Source organism: Odocoileus virginianus, chromosome 11 (genome assembly GCF_023699985.2).
Source record: "Odocoileus virginianus isolate 20LAN1187 ecotype Illinois chromosome 11, Ovbor_1.2, whole genome shotgun sequence".
Classification (NCBI taxonomy): Eukaryota; Metazoa; Chordata; class Mammalia; order Artiodactyla; family Cervidae; genus Odocoileus; species Odocoileus virginianus.
In genome coordinates, this window is record NC_069684.1 from 4,449,163 (window position 1) to 4,467,260 (window position 18,098).

General features: G+C 41.0%; 1 protein-coding gene across 1 annotated transcript in view; it reads right to left on the bottom strand.

Moving 5' to 3' along the window:
- The window catches only part of CRB1 (crumbs cell polarity complex component 1), a 207,049-nt gene that overhangs the window by 104,181 nt on the left and 84,770 nt on the right, over positions 1 to 18,098 (bottom strand). Inside the window, 2 exon segments of the mRNA XM_070473843.1 lie at positions 11,020 to 11,202; positions 17,685 to 17,824. Of these exon segments, the coding sequence (XP_070329944.1) occupies positions 11,020 to 11,202; positions 17,685 to 17,824 (323 nt within the window).

Consider the following 18,098-nt stretch of genomic DNA (forward strand, 5'->3'; position numbering starts at 1 on the left):
ATTTACTGGTTGCAGATTTTTGATAATGGCCATTCTGACCATGTGAGGTGATACCTCACTGTAGTTTGGATTTGCATTTCTCTAATAACTAGTGAAGCTGTACAACTTCTCATTGCTTTTCAGCCTTTTAGTATATGCTTTAGTTTTTTAGTATGACTTCTTTGGAAAAATCTCTGTTTAGATCTTCAGCTCATTTTTTGATTGGGTTCTTTGATTGTTTTACTATTGAGCTTCATGAACTCAATATACAACACGAGTTTGCATATTTTGGAGATTAATCCCTTATCTGTTGCTTCATTTGTAAATATTTTCTCCCATTCTGAGAGCTGCCTTTATGTTTTGTTTATAGTGTCCTTTGCTGTGTAAAATCTTTTAAGTTTAGTTAGGTGCCTTTTGTTGATTTTTGTTTTTATTTTCATTACTCTAAGGGACAACTCAAAAAAGATATTTCTATGATTTATATCAAAGAGTGTTCTGTCTATATTTTCCTCTATGAGTTTTGTAGTATCTGGCCTTACATTTAGGTCTTTAGTCTATTTTGAATTTATCTTTGTGTATGGTGTTAGGGAGTGTTCTAGTTTCATTCTTTTCCATGTAGCTGTCCAGTTCCCAGCACCACTTGCTGAAGAGGCTGTCTTTTCTCCATTGTATATTCCAGCCTCCTTTGTAATAGACTGGGTGGCCATAGTTGCATGGACTTTAATCCTGTTCCATCAATTTCTGTTTTTGTGCCAGTGCCCTGCTGTTTTTATTACTGCAGCTCTGTAGGGTAGCCTGAAGTCAGAGCCTGATTCCTCCAACTCCATTTCTCTTTCTCAACATCTCTTTGGCTATTTGTGACCTTCTGTGTTTCCATGCAGATTGTAAAATTTCTTGTTCTCATTCTGTGAAAAATGCCATTGGTAGTTTGATAGGGATTGCACTGAATCTATAGATTACTTTGGGTAGTAGAGTCATTTTGACAATATTGACTCTTCCAGCCCAAGAACAGGGTATGTCTTCCCATTTGTTTGTGTCATCTTTTATTTCTTTCATTAAGTACCTCACAATTTTCTGAGTACTGGTCTTTTGCCTCCTTCGACAGGTTTATTCCTAAGCATTTTATTCTTTTTGACATGATGGCAATTTTCTTTCTGATCTTTTATTGTTAGTCTATAGGAATGCAAAAAATTTGTGTATTAATTTTGTATCCTGCAAATTTACCAAATTCATTGATGATCTCTAGTAGTTTTCTAGTAGCATCCTTAGGGTTTTCTTTGTATAGAATCATGTCATCTGCAAACAGTAACAGTTTTACAGGGCATATATCTGGAGAAAACCATTATTAAAAAGATGCATGGACCCCAATGTTAACTAAAGCACTATTACAGTAGTCCGGACCTGGAGGCAACCTAGATGTCAATTAACAGAGCAGTGGGTAAAGCAAATGTGGTGCATATATACACTGGAATGTTATTCAACCATAAAACGAACAAAAGACTCAGATGTATAGAACAGACTTGTGGACTCTGGGAGAAGGCGAGGGTGGGATGTTTCGAGAGAACAGCATCGAAACATGTATATTATCTAGGGTGAAACAGATCACCAGCCCAGGTTGGGTGCATGAGACAAGTGCTCGGGCCTGGTGCGCTGGGAAGACCCAGAGGGATCGGGTGGAGAGGGAGGTGGGAGGGGGGACCGGGATGGGGAATACATGTAAATCCATGGCTAATTCATTTCAATGTATGACAAAAACCACTGCAATGATGTAAAGTAATTAGCCTCCAACTAATAAAAATAAATGAAAAAAATAATAATAAATAAAAAAAAATAATAAAGTGGTTTGGAATAGAAAAAAAAAAAGACTGCTTGCTGCAGCCACATGGATGGACTTAAAGATTGTCGTACTTAGTGAAGTCAGACAGAGAAAGACAAAAATCATATGATATCACTTATATGTGGAATCTAAAAGAATATACAAGTAAACTTTTCTACAATACAGAAATAGAGTTACAGATGTAGAAAACCAACTTTTGGTTACTGGGGGGTGGGGGAGGAGGCAGGGAGGGATAAATTGGAAGACTGGGGTGTGAATGTATATAATATATACAACAGATAACTAATCAGAACCTATTGTATAGCACAGGGAACTCTACTCAATACTCTGAAATGGCTTATATGTAAAAGAATATAAAAAAGAAAAGATCATATGTATATGTATAACTGATTCACTTTGATGTACAGCTGAAACTAACTCAACACTGTAAATCAACTATATTCCAAAAAAAAAATTTTTTTTAATGAACAACAACAAAAAAGAAAGAAACAGATGCATAGACATAGAAATCAAGCTTATGATTACCAAAGGGGGAAGGGGTCAAGGAGAAATAAATTAGAAATTTGGGATTATCAGATACAAAAGTGCTATCCATAAAATAAATAAGCAGCAGATTTACTATAAAGCACAGGGAACTATATTCAATGTCTTATAATAACCTCTAATGGAAAATAATCTGAAATATGTGTGTGTGTATAGGTACACACACACATATATATACATGCCAGAATCACTTTTCTATACACTTGAAACTAACACAATGTTGTAAATCAATTATACTACAATAAAAAAATAAAATAAAGAAGAGGCTAAGGAGAGTGATAATGGAGTTTATAATAAATGTTGAGACCTTTAGCATATAGTAGGCAGATCAGAAAAGGATGGGAAATCAGGTGAAATTAGGCAATGTGCAGAGCATTTTGGCATCCGAGACCAGGGCTTGCCTGGCCTGGATGAAAACACCTGGGGTGCTGGGTGCCTGTGAGTGCTAAGATAAGCACACTTGCAAGTCATGGTGAGGAACTTTAAACAAACCTATAACCAACTCTGACTCCAGCCTTTCCAAGAATACTTGCTCAATGACTGAGTAGGGAGAGTGGAAGGGGACTACTGCGGAAGGAGGGCTGGTTTTCACCGAGAGCAGGTGTAACAGAACTTTTTACTCTAAAAAGAGAGCTAACGCCTGAGTAAATTTGGTTGATCTAAGGTTTAATGCCCTCCTGAGGCCTGGCACCTGAGCTGCTCAGGGCTGCAGTAAAGCTCCAGACAAATGCGTGTGTGTCCGTGGTGAGGGAGGGGCATGCGCTGGAGGAAACGGCAAGCGCTTCTCAAGTATCTTCTGGGCGGCCGTACAGAGACAGACTCTCCTCTCAAGTATCTTCTGGGCGGCCGTACAGAGACAGACTCTCCTCTCAAGTATCTTCTGGGCGGCCGTACAGAGACAGACTCTCCTCTCAAGTATCTTCTGGGCGGCCGTACAGAGACAGACTCTCCTCTCAAGTATCTTCTGGGCGGCCGTATAGAGACAGACTCTCATAGAGAACACAGCAGCGGCCTGCGGTGAAAGAGCTGTCATCTTGAGGAAGTCAGGCGGAGGCCACGATGCTGCTCTCTCTGAACGCTGCTGTCGCTGCTGTTGTCCAGTTGCCGAGTCGCGTCTGACTCTCTGAGACCCCAGGGAGGGCAGCCCGCCAGGCCTCCCTGCCTATCACCATCTCCCGGAGTTTGCTCAGACTCACGTCCATTGAGTTGATGATGCCAGCCACCCGCGTCATCCTCTGTCGCCCCCTTCTTTGAGATTAGCATGCTCAAAGAAACTCTGGAGGAACCTGAGCAGCAGGGAATGAACGGATTGGGGTTTCCACATGGCTGTCCTCACCAGCGGCAAACCGCCCGCTGCCAGGCCATGCGCAGGCGTGGCGTGGACCCCATCAGCCCAGCTCCTGGTATCTTCTGTCCCTTCTCTGAACATCCGCTTCTAGCTCTTGCCTCTAACAACACCTGGCTATTATTGGGGACTGTTACTTCCCTTACAGGTCTTATAAGTGGTTGTGGCCCACATCTCTCACACAAGAATAGAATCCAAGTCGCACCAGGGGAATGACAATATGAATTATGGAGAATTTAATTATGAACTTCAAGGTGAAGGATTTGCCATGGTTTTATTCTTCTGTTTTAGAAAACTTTTCTTTTCCTAATACATGTTGGCCAGAATACTTGGAGAAGTCACATCTATCTGCTGATTATACATTTGAGAGCTTTCCTTAGCTTGTTTCATGTTAAGTCAACAAAATAATGCTAACCTAATAAAGCAGCCCAGGGCTTCCCAGGTGGCTCAGTGCTAAAGAATCCGCCCACAAGTGCAGGAGGCACAGGTTCGATCTCTGGTTGGGGAAGGTCATCTGGAGAAGAAAATGGCAATCTATTCCAGTATTCTCGCTTGGGAAATCCCATGGACAAGGAGCCTGGCAGGCTACAAAGTCCATGAGGTCACAAAAGAATTGGACACAACTGAATGATTATACAACAACAATAAAGCAATAAAGCCACAACCCGAGAAGCTGATATTATCTAGCTCTGTCTTGAGGGTCTCACAGATGCGGCCATCTCTGTATCTGGCCTGAATTTGACCTTCCACATCATGACCGCTAATTTTCCCTACAAGATACCTTCGTAGAGAGTAGGTGGTAAGCATAATGAAGATGATTTTCAAAATCAATTGATATATAAGGTGGTGACACACCTTTCCTGTTAGAGCTGAGACACCTAAATCAAAAGTAGTACATGCAGAAATGTGCTCATATGTGTACTATGAAGGGTTTTGTTTATAGATGTTAAAATTCACAGTAAAAGCAAAGGTGAACAAACTGGATTAATCTATTGAAAATATTAATAAATACTTTATTAAGTAAATAAGGATGAGAGCAAACTTTGTTCTTCTAGGGTTACAGCTTTACATGTACATCTAATATCTGTTCAAGTTATTTAGCACTTAAAGTCTCAAACTTGGAATTATTAATAAGGGGAAAAGTGCACCTCTAAGAACAGTGGGCCTGAAACAACAATGGAATGGACTCCATGGATGATTTCTCCGTGGGCAGGAGCTGCCGATGGCCCCATGTGCTTGCTTCATTGCTTCACAAATACAGGAAGCTCTCCGTGTTACATGTTCAGCCCTGTGTGTCTATTTTAGCTGGATTTGGGTAGAATGACAGGATTTAACTTTTAAGGAGACGTGAACACTTCATTTTTAGCAACACTGTGCTGGAGTTGGATGAGCCTGGTCACAAGCGGCCCCGTGTGCAATCACTCTGCCAGGTGGCTCCCATCGGGGTGCTCATTGTTGAGAACCCCACTACTTCTGCCTGAGGTTTGGAGCCAGGACTTCGCAGGATTCCCTGCTGCACGGCTCAGCTCTTCCCATGCACAGAGCAGATGGGTGGCAGCAGAAGAAGATCCCCGCCTCGGAGGCAGCAACGAAGCATTCCAGAGACCAGCGATGATGCTGCTCTTCGTTGGAGGAAATGTTAATTGGAGGTGGCGAGTGAGAGTTACAGCTGAAAATTGGACTTGGCTTATGAGCCGTTGGGAAACTTGTTAGGGGTTTTATCACCACATTTTGATAAACAGAAACAAAATGTTCACATTAAAAACATGAGTCAATTGTTTCCAATTTAGCTTAGAACAGGATGCTTCAAGGGTAAGCACAGAGGTCACAACATCCTTTCTTAACGTTTAGAAGTAACGCGGTCGTTTGTATTAAAATACTACCAAGTCATCTGGATTCTTGGAACTTCCACTAAATTCTATCTGACGTAAGGAGCAGACACAGGTCCTCTTTCCTGATTTCTCTGGCTGTACCTTTTTATGGCTTCACTGTGGTAGTTACTGTAATGTCTTATATTCTTGTGCATCTTTTTCCTCCTGCTCTTTCACTTTCTTTTGGGAAGAGACTATGTATTTTCATCATTATATCCCTAGAACTGAGTCCAGTGCCCCCAAGTCAAAAGTTAAAACAGGACAGAAAGAAGCAGCCAACATTCTTTCTAGTAGCGGTCAAGGATGGTCATACAAAATAAAGATAATTTATAGTTTTGGACTGAACTGAACAGTGTTTTTCAACTACAGGCCTTCCCCAATTATAGATTTATTTAGTTTACCATTAAAATTATCTATGTGGGTTTAAGTAAACAGACTTTAAATCAAGTCTTTATCCACCATTCTCATTACAAGTTGAGCATTGCAGCTATAGGCACAAAATGGCTATGGTGGTATGTGAGGAAATTTTGCCGAAGAATATGTTTAATGATTTTGAGATAATTAGAGAAGAGTAAAAAATCTGCCTGCAAAGCAGGAGGTCCAGGTTCAATCCCTGGGTCGGGAAGATTTCCTGGAGAAGAGGAGAGCTACCTACTCCAGTATTCCTGTCTGGAGAATCTCAGGGACAGAGAGGAGCCTGGCAGGTTATAGGTCATGGGGTTGCAAAGAGTCGGACCTGACTGAGTCGGGCCCATGTCTTCTCTATTTCCCCTTTTCCATGGCTTGGAGCTCTCCTTATTTCTGTCTCTCTGGGCACCGTCTTCTTGGAACCTCAGTTAATTTCTACTCTGACATATTTCACTTTTATATTATAGAAAGTTAGAAATTACATTAAGTATGCAACCATGACTATTTTCAATATGGAACGTAACTGTACATGGAGTACACAGCAAGAGATACATCCTTAATTATAATTTTAAAACTGGAAAAGCTTGTAGCTATATTTAACAACTATAATGATTTCTTTGAATGGAGGTCTCTCATTAAATGTATTAGTCACAATTGCATTTTTCATCATGATGGAAATTTATTTTCATCTAACAAGTGATAGAACTGCAAATGTGTATAGCTTGCAAGAAGTAAGCTGTGTCATTTATATCATCAGCAGAGATCAGTGGGAGCCCAAGTGGCACCAGATGTACCAAGCCGCCCAAAATGCCACGACTCTGAAATCTAACTGGTCATTGGGCCTACAGAGCCCACAGAAGTAGACTATGACCTGTTGTCAAAACAAAAAAGCTGCCTGCCTGATAAAATTTTAAAACTCAAATAAGACTAATAGTTTCCTAAATAATGTCCAAAATATCCTAGATACAACTGAGAAATCACACATCATACCAAGAATCAGGAAAACCACAACTTGAGTGAGAAAAGAAAGTGAACTGATGTCATCAACTCAATCTGAGCTGAATCATATCTTGAAACTGTCTGACAAAGATTTAAAGTAATCATCATAAAATGATTTAATAAGCAATTACACATTCCCTTTAGTAAAAGGAAAAATAGACAATATCAGCAAAGAATTAGATTATAAAATATGGAAATTATAAAACTGGAAAATAAAATAGGAGAAATGATCAATTCTCTGGATGGGCACAATAGTGGAGAGAAGATGAAAGAGAATAAAATCTGTGAATCTGGAGGACAGATCAATAAAATTTACCCATTCTAAACAAAAAAGAGGGAAAAATTAACAGAACTTTGGAATCTGTAGAAAAATAGGAAAAGACACAAAGCTTACATTATCAGAGTTGCAGGAGAAGAAAAAGAGACTAGGGCTGAAAGAGCAATAAAAGAAAAACTTGGCTAAAGACATCCTAAATTTGACAAAAGACATAAATCCACAGATTGGAAAAGTTGAGTGAATTTCAAATTGGAAAAAAAATAGACACAGAGACATATTCACAAATAAAATTCTGAAAACTAAAGATAGAGCTGAAGGTGTTATCACTCCATAATTTTTCTCTGCAAGGAGTCAGAGAAAGGATGCGCTACCTACAGGGGACCATCAATTTCAATCAGTGGATTTCTTACTTGAAAACATAGAGTGCAGAAGGAAGAACTGTATATTTTCTCAAATGCTTAAAGAAAAGAATTGTCAACCATGAATTCTATATTCAACAAACTATCCTTCAGGAATAAATGGTCAATAAAGATCTTCTCAGATAAACAAAAACTAAAAGAATCGTCACTAGTGCACCAACTCTTAAAGAAAAGCTAAAGAAAGTTCTTTAAACAGAAAGGAACTAGTAGCATAAGAATCTTGAGGCAAAAGGCAGAAAGAAAGAACAGAGGAGAGGGCAGGTAAACATAACAGAACACCCTTTTCATAAACTTTCTAAATTATATGTAATAATTAAAATAAGAATTAGAATACCATCTTATCCTCAAGACAATGATACTTTAAAGTGGGGAAGATAAAGGGACCTAAATGGAAAAAGAGTTTTCCTCTGCTTCACCCAAAATTGTAAAATGTTAATAACAATAGGCTATGAGTTACATGTATACACTATAATACTCAGAACAGCCATATTGTATATATGAAAAAGACACATCTAAAAATACTAGAACTAAATCAAGATGAAAACCTTAAAAAAGGTCAAGTATCCCATAGAAAGGTAAGAAAAGAGAAACAAAGAAATCAAACAGAAAACAAATAATAAAATGGCACAGTTTACCCCAACCACATCAATAATTACTTACAGGTAGAGAGTCTAAATGTATCAACTAAAGAGCAGAGGTTGACAAAACAATTTTTAAAAAGCATGATGCAATAATATGTTTTATTATGACATTTAAAAGAAACTCACTTCAAATTAAATGACAAGAGAGTTGAAAGTATAAGGATGGAAAAAGGCATACTGTGTAAACATTAATAGTTTTAAAAGGCAGGAGCATGATTGTTCACGTAGAAAATATGCAAGAATTGACCAAAACTATCCTAGAACTAATAAATGATGATAGCATGGTATCTGAGCACAAGGTTAATATATAAAAGTCAAAAGTCAATTACTTTCCTACCTAACAGCAGAGAACACATGGAATTTGAAATTAACAACACAGTACCATTTATAGTGGCACTCCCAAAATGAAATACTTAGGTATAAACCTAATAAAATATGTATAAGATACATTTAACAAATTATGTATAAGCCTGATATGAGTCAGCCTACAAAGGGGCTTCCCAGGTGGCTGGGTGGTAAAGAATCCGCCTGCCAATGCAGGCAAGGTGAGTTCCATCCCTGGGTGGGGAAGATCCCCTGGAGAAGGAAATGGCAACCCACTCCAGTGTTCTTGCCTGGGAAATCTCATGGACAGAGAAGCCTGGCAGACTACAGTCTGTGGGGTTGCAAAGAGTCAGACAGGACTGTGTGACCAAACACGCATGTGACCCTGAATCACCATCTGAAGGACGACTGATTCTGAGAACCCTCTTTGGAAGTCACACAAGTGGAAAATGAGCAATTTCATGAAACCATACTTGGGGCAGCCCAGGACTTCTTAACTCATGTAGTCATTCCCAGATGCTCCTCAGAAATCAAGGCCAACACACTTTCCTGGGGCATGTTATTGCCTCTCTTGTTCAGATCTGCAGATACATCGGTCAGCCATGTTCTTTCCTCTGATGAGGCAACGTTAGCAGTGGCCTCTGACTTTTGACAGAATCTCCTCTTTATAACCTTAAACCCAAGAAAAACATTTATAACTCCCTTACCTTGTTTCAAGAGGAACTTACAGTGGTTAACAAAATTACTTACACTATACCACGATCATACAATTCAGAAAATACGAGAAAAAAATACATGAAAAAAATATAAGAAACAGAACAGGAAATTTAAATAATCCCAGGGGTGGGGTAAATAAAGAAATGTATTATCAGAAAAACCTATATGCTTGTAGAACCCGCTTTTACCTATAAGATTTCCAACATCTTATGTTGTTGGGAACTGTGACATATTGCAAGATTTATTTCATGCTTTTTTTCATTTATTAAGATTTATTTGCACACCTTTTACTAAGGGGAAAAGCATGCAAGCTAGAAGCTATTCAGGAAGAACTATACTTCTCCTGATGTTGAAGCTGGCGAGACTTTTCTCCCATGTGTTTTCACAGAGGGGACAGTGGATCAGGACATTCTCCACGGCAACTTTATAGCAAGCACTGCCAAGAATTAAAGGTCATTACACAGAAAAACCGAGACGTTAAAAGAAAGCGAACGCTAAGGGTAAATAGACCCATCCCCTTTTTTTCTTATTCCTTATTTACTTTTCTCAGAAACCCCCAACAGCAGCTGAAATTTTGCCCTCGGATATCACTGGATCTATGCAGAGAGAAATAAGGTAGAGATCTAGGTTGTGATTAGTTTTCTCAGTGGTATCTATGCAACTGCAGGTAATTGCTGCTCATCATCAAATACAGGACTGTCGCCAAACTTCAGAAAAGTTTCAGAAATGGGAACAGACACAAACACAGCTGTTCATGCAAAGTTCCACTGGGTTTAGAGTAAGAATATTGTAGAATAAGACAGAGCCCTTTACATTTGATATGGGGAAAAACTGTCGCTAGAGAATAGTTGATTACCTGAGACTAGATCATCGTTCTCAGTGTAAATATAAATACGCTAACTTTTAAAGCAAATTTGAACATAAAACGTAACAGCATTATAAAATTTAATGACACAAAAACTCTAAAATTTTCTGTTTCTAAGGTGAAGAGCTTGAGTTGGCTTCTAATTCCCCAGGATAAAGTATACAAGTATCTCCCCTTTCCTACGATTCTTCTACCCCTGTTTTTAACATTTTCCTCATGATTTGAGGGGAGAAGGCAATGGCACCCCACTCCAGTACTCTTGCCTGGAAAATCCCATGGACAGAGGAGCCTGGTAGGCTGCAGTCCACGGGGTCGCGAAGAGTCAGACACGACTGAGCGACTTCACTTTCACTTTTCACTTTCATGCATTGGAGAAGGAAACGGCAACCCACTCCAGTGTTCTTGCCTGGAGAATCCCAGGGACGGAGGAGCCTGGTGGGCTGCCTGCCGTCTATGGGGTCGCACAGAGTCGGACACGACTGAAGTGACTTAGAAGCAGCAGCAGGAGCAGCATGATTTGAGGAAGCACCATAGGTGAAATGAGGTATTTTCCAGGCCCACAAGGGGGACCCTTTGCACCAGGGCACAGAGGTAACACAGCACCGCTCTCTGGGTGGATGCATGATCTGCCGGCAAATGCTAGAAAGATAGGTGAAATGAGGTATTTTCCAGGTCCGCAAGGGGGACCCTTTGCACCAGGGCACAGAGGTTACACAGCACCGCTCTCTGGGTGGATGCATGATCTGCCGGCAAATGCTAGAAAGTCAAGCTGTCTCCCCAGCGCTGGGCCTTACCTGTGAGTCCGGGTGGACAGACGCAGACGTAACCGGAGGCTTCAGGGCGGCCGGATGCAGACTGCAGCTGGGCCAGGTGCTCACGCCCTGTCTCCGAGGACAGCTCCACGCACTGCCCGCCTGCCTGGCAGGGGCCACTCCCGCATCTGTCGAGGTAGGTTTCACACTGGACGCCCGTGAAACCTGAAGGATAAACGGCCAGAGAGACTGTGGGCTCAGAGCTCCTCAACCACGGAGCACACGTCTGACCAGAGGCTGGCCAGCACGTGGCACCAGGTAACAGGTGCTGGGCCCCCCTCGGGGAGCCAGCAAGGGTTTCTGATAAAGGGGGCTTCCGTAAACCTAAGAGCAACAGTGGCATCACTTCCATAGTACCACCCGACACTTAACAAAAACGGATGAACAAGGGGCTTCAGGATCATCTTGACTTAACCTGGAAGTTTTAACTAAACTCCAATTCTTCAAACATTCCAACTGTTTGAATGTTAAGCAAGAAAAAAAAATGATATATTTTTCCAGGGTATACAGGTAAAGTCAGCAGACTGCAGGTGGGCGCTAGTGGTAAAGAACTCGCCTGCCAATACAGGAAATGTAAAAGGCGTGGGTTCAATCCCTGGGTCAGGAAGATCCCCTGGAGGAGGAGATGGCAACCCACTCTAGTGTTCTTGCCTGGAGAATCCCATGGACAGAGGAGCCTGGCTGGCTACGGTCCACAACATCACAAAGAGTCAGACAGGACTGAAGCGACTTAACACAAACACACACTCAGCAGAAAGCACATAGCCAAGCCTAAATTCTTCTCTTAAACCGCGAAGCAGAGGGAAATGATTTCCTTACACACAGTGAGACAGAAGAAAAAACTATTTTGTATTTGGATGGATTTAGCTGGGTCATTTTACTAGGGACAAGAATAAAAACAATAAAACATGAATGATTTAGTATTTTATAAAATATTTGGATATTAAATAAAAAAGAAAGTCTCTGCCAGAATTATTTTCTGTGGTTTTACTGACATATGCACCTGTTGAAACTATATATGTGTCTATTTATCGTGTGTGTTAATGTAACTGGAATTGTACTGACTGCACGCGTCCTTCAGTACAGCCTGGTTTCTTTACTCCCTTGCACAATCTATCCATGTTAGAAATATAGAGCTCACTCATAATTTTTAACTGTTGCCAAGTATTCCATAACATAGTTCCATTCCCTTAGGGGGTTTATATACATTTTTGCTATTACAATATTGCATTGAATAACATCATATATGTGACTTGTGTCTGAGTGCAACATGTGAAATGTCTGAGTGCAACACTGGGGTCTATGCTAGGAGTGGGATTTCTGGGTTATAGGTTATGGGCATTTCAAATTTTAACAGATGCTGGTAACGACCTTTAGAGAAACTGTAGAGGTTGTTACATGTCTCCTGGCACAGGATAAGAGTATGTATGGTCCAGACCCTTGGCAACACTTGCCACACCAAGCAAAAATTTTTACCAGTTGGCTAGATAAAAAACCATACCTTATCATTGTTTGTTTTACATTTTTCCCAGATATTATTGAATTTAATATTTTTTGAAATTTTTTTATCATTTCATATCTTTTTCCCCTAGGTTGTTCTTCTTACCAATTTTGACTATTTACATACTATGCATAGTGCTAGTCCAAAAATGTAAATTTAGTAAGATGCTAATGTAATGCTGAGGAGTGTGTCCAGGATCACACCAGCTGTTTTGTGAGATGATGAAAGAGATGTATGAAGTTCCTATAGGAACACAATCTGACTTATAATACAAATGACTTCACCTACAGATCTTTGTAATGTCACTTAACTGCTGAGAAATGTTTTTAAAATAAAATTTACAATCCAATTTGGTAAAGGTTATAAATCAAATCATGGTCTTTATTTACTCTGAAACCATTCAATGGCTTTACTTTTCACACAGAATAAAGTTCAAAATCCTTGACCTGACCAGCCCCTTATTATCTGGCCCCATTCCCAAATCTGTTCCTGTCCCTAGAATGCTTTCTGTCCCAGGGCCTTTAGAACACCGTTCCCTCCCCTAGAAAACTCTCCTCCAAGACTGTGCTTGCATAACTCTTAAGTTTTCCGACTCGATCTTTTGTTACTTTTTCAGAATGTCATTTCCTCATGGACAGATCTAAATAAGAACCTTTTTCTCTCACATACCCAATTCTTTCCTTTCATTGTCTTACAAAGATTGGTATTATGTGCTTATTTTTAGAGGTATCTTTTAAAATTCATCATGTATATAATTTTCACTTGATTGCTCAGACAGTAAAGAATCTGCCTGCAATGCAGGAGACTCGGGTTCCACCCCTGGGTCGGGAAGAACCCCTGGAGAAGGGAATGACAACCCACTCTGGTATTCCTGCCTGGAAATCCCATGGACAGAGGAGCCTGGTGGGCTGCAGTCCACAGGGTCGCAGAAAGGTCAGACATGACTGAGTGACTAAACAAACAACATAGTTTTCACTTATTTATGTAGCCGTCTCCCTCAACAGACCATAAGCTCCATAAAAGCAGAGATCGTGTTTTTTTATTCACCACGCTAGGACTGAGCAACACCTGAGTCCGAGGCCTTCAGTCAACTCCTGAATGAGATTCAGACAGAACTAATCAACAATTTAGATGATAATCCTTGCTTAGCAAATAAACTAGAGAGTTGCTGAACTCTTTATAAGCAAATAATGAGAACATGATATGAATGCTCATCTTATAATTTTAATACAAAGCTATATGGGGTCCCATGTCAAATCATAACCGCAACACAAATTCTGCTGCTCGCCAGCATAATGCTTTTGTCACATTTGACCCCTGGGGTCTTTATCAACCTTCTCAAGAAGAAACTGGGAGTTGAGAAGGAAGCTGAAAGCACATGCCAGGTGAGGGTCCCACCGTCCTTCGTCATGACCCTCCCCATCCCTCGAACCCTCAGTCTCGTAAGCCTGAATGTTTACTTCTTAAGCGTTTTTATTTCATACTTAAGGATCTACACATATTCACTAAATAATGGTTTTCATAAGTTTTTATAAACGTGTTGTGCTACAGTTAACTTACTAAAGTTCTATTTTCAATGTTCTTCTCATTCTAAGTTTGAAGACTTCTGCACAGCCCAGGTTAGGAAGTAATTTAGTACTTTCATAAATCCTTTTTTGCTTTCCGGCTCACGCATTGTCTTTATTCTTATCCTGAAGGTTAGAAAGTTCTGATTTATGGTATTACAGGTCCCGTCCCTACCATGGGGCCCTGTGGGGATTCTGTTTGCTGTTCCCTTTAACCAGGTGTATAAATAGATTCCTTCAGTCAAGGCTACATTCAATAGTTCTAACAAGTTTTCCTATAAAACTCTGTACAAAGAAACAATATGATGCTGAGTCAAGACCCCAGGGTTCTTAAATTACATGTTTTAAGAAAAAAAAAAAAGCCAATCTTTTCTGGGTAATAGGAAAACTTTTAAGATAAGCATTTAAGGTGACTGACACTTGTGATTAATTACCCGAGGACCCTGGGCAATTACAGCGCTTATTCTCACCATCGTGCTCACTGGCAGTCGTCTCACGATCCAAAGGAACGGTCTCTGATTCTTTAGATATAGAGTAGCTTGTGGCATTAAACCCTCTCTTTATATATAACTGTGAGAACTGGGTACAAAGACATTATGAGTTTTCTCCCTAGGCAAAATCGACATCCATCCAGTGACCCCAGAGAGAAACTCAGAAGCAGAACTGTCCTAAATTGGCGCTCCTTTCCCAATCCCCATGTCATTTCCACCTCCTAAAGGGCTCCCATAGCCATCCATACACTCACATCCACCCTCACCACTGGCATCTTTGTTCCGGTCCGTGACTTACCTCTTATTTAAACTGATGCAGAACTTTCACGGGACTCCCTGCGATTAGCCTTATTTCTCTCCATCACTCTTCCATCGAAGTGCCAGGGAGCTCTTCTTAAATGAACAGGTCAGACTGCCCCACGGTTTGCAGGGCGGACCTCGTGATTTGGCTTCAGTCTCATCCTGCTCCTCAGCCCTCTCTACCCTCAGCCCTGTGTAGCCCAGTGTTTTGAAGAGTCCCTCCAGGCCCCACAGTTGGATGGACTCTTTCCTCTGTGCTCCTGCTGCCCTTTCATCTTTCTCTTTTCTTTTTTCCTCTCTTCTATCCTTAAACAAGGAATGAGCTACCACCTGCCGGCCTTAGGGTCCAGAATGGCCCGTCTCCTAATTCCGGTGTCGGGCTGACATTTATTGACTTGCTGTGGTCTAGGCTGAGCTGGGAGCGCCTCCTGTATTACTGGACTTCATTCCACTACGACACTATGAGGCGGATATTATCATCACCATCTCTGCTTTATCTGTCAATGAGGAAAGTGAGGCTCAGAGCAGAGACGTGGCCAAAGTCACACAGCTAGTGGGTACATTTCTGGGATGTGCTTAGCGATCTTTCAAGTTTTCTAAAATGTTGCCTCCTCAGTCAAGCCACTGCTAAACATTTTCTCTCATTCCCTTTTACAGAATTTATTAGAGATTCTTGTGAAAGTAAAAGTGTTAGTCACTCAGTCTTGTCTAACTCTTTGCAACACCCTGGACTGTAGCCTGCTAGGCTCCTTTGTCCATGGAATTTTCCAGGCAAGAATACTGGAGTGAGTTGTCATTTCCTTCTCCAGGAGATCTTCTCGACCCAGGGATCAAACCCAGGTCTCCCGCATTGCAGGCAGATTCTTTACCATCTGAGCCACCCAAAATTGTACTGTACATAATTTTTTCCACACTGTATTCCTGCTAGAATTTAAGCTTCTTGGAAGGAGGAACCATGTCTTTTTGATCCCCTAACCCCTCATATATATAGTTGGCAGTGAAATCTTTGGGGCTTGAATGAATGGGACTCATAATGGTCTTTTTAAGGCAGCTCTCCTTTGCTGCCTGACTCCATTACAAACCCTTTAGAACAGCAGGACCAAACTTTTTTGGCACCAGGGACTGGTTTCATGGAAGACAATTTCTCCATGAACTGGAGAGGGGTGGGGAGCTGGTTTCAGGATGGTTCAAACACGTTACATTTATTGCACACTTTATTTCTATTATTATTACACCAGCTCACCTCAAATCACCAGGCATCAGATCCCAGAGGCTGGGGACCCCTATTTTAGAGCACAGAAACCATCTGTCATATACAATTTCCACCTCCTGGTGTAGAACCTGGAATGTAGTAATAATAATTCCTTTTTTTTTTTTGAGTACTCAATATATGCCAGGCTCCCTTTTTATAACTTTACCCCTCACAACATTACTACAAGTAGCTTCTTCATCCTTCATTTGTGGATGAAAAATGTAAGAATTCAGGGGTAATTCACCCTAGTTTACTCGGTTAACAAATGGTGGACTCGTCCTGCTCCCAAGCTGTCCTCTCCACCCCCTGCTTCTGAACTGAGGTCCTGTTCCGAGTGTTGATTGAGTGTTGAGGGTTGGCTGATGACAAGAATGTGGAATAACATGTTTTGGGAAAAAATTCAGTGTTGGAGGTGACCTGCTGATTCAAGTGTTACAAATTGTTTCCTAGTCATGAGGACCAATGACCAAAGGATAGCACACACGTCCTCTTCAGATCTGGAAGCGGGGAGACACACGAGGTACGTAGAGCTCTGAGCCACAGGCGAATTCCAAACCTCCTTTTACACTTTTAAGTCTGTTTGGTTTTTACCAAAGCATGCTAAATGTTCCTCAGGCAATGAGATGACGTTTGATCAGGAGCTGCTACTGACTAGACTGGCCCCAGTCTCCACGCCTCCCCCCAACCACACGGCCTCCCTTTCCTTAGATAATAACATGAGCGCGGAGGTGGGGATAGGTGGTCAGCAAGCTCAGATGTTAAATAATCACAAGCTTATTGGTTGTTTTCCAATGGCTCAAGAAAGAAGAGAGATGAGATGCTCTTCCATTTCTAGCAATAAAATCCTAGTAAGAGTTAGGTTGAAATATGTCAAGCAGGTTTTCTGCCAAAATTAACATCAATATTTATGAGTGGCTTCTTGATTCACGTGTTACATACTCTTCCCTATCACTTCCACTTGATTGGATAATCAAGTCCAATTATCTTTTAAGTGTGATTTTAAATTATGGTTTATGTATGTGTAACTTGTATTGTCTTTTACATTATAAAAGGTGAGCAGAATACTTCCGTTTCTGAAAAATCATTCTACACTCTCTATGGAGAACATCAACAATCACATTGATTGACTCCATGAATTATAACACAAACACTTAGGATTTTGATAGAGTTTCATGGGTTTTAATATGTTCTAGGTGTCAAAGAAAACATCTTGCAGGACAAGGAAGCATCTTTCAGTGAATTTTACTCCACAAAAACCATGCTGAGATCGACCCTTCCATTGATTATTTTTTTCCTCTGTGTTTCTTCTAGAAGATTCTGATGACTGGGCAGGTTGGTAATCAACTTCAGATAATGCATAGTATAGCAATAGATGTGTCTGAGCACTGAAGAACATGATTAAAGCAAACAATAACTAGAAGAAAGAGTTGGTTTTGAACCTTCAGCAACAAGAGTTGTTACTTTCCATTTGCCATAAGCGATTTGTTTCTATTGTACGCAAAAGAAAAAAAAATAGTGGAAGGAATTCTGTCACTCACCAGGCTGGCAGTGGCAGGTGTAGCTGTCAGCACGGTCCTCGCAGGTGGCGTTGCCGTGACAGGGCTCTGACGAACACGGGGGCATCAGGGTCTCACAGCGCGTCCCCGTGAATCCACTACCTGTGCAGGTACAGCTGTACCTGGGGAGCAAAATGAAGTCGGGACATCAGCCCTTGGTCATGGGGGATGACATATCCTTATCCTGTCTCTCCACCTGTCCACCGGAGTGGCTTTAATACTTGCCAAAAGCATATGCTTGCAGTCTTCTAGAGATGATCCTTCAAAGTTTTTAGTAAAAGCCAGTGTGTTAAGGAGACTTGCTTATCCCAAGCAAATGTTTCAAGGAGAGCTAAGGAGCAGCTGCTGCGCGGGTGCAGGGGGGCCGAGAGGAGCTGCTCCAAGTTCAAGGTCAGG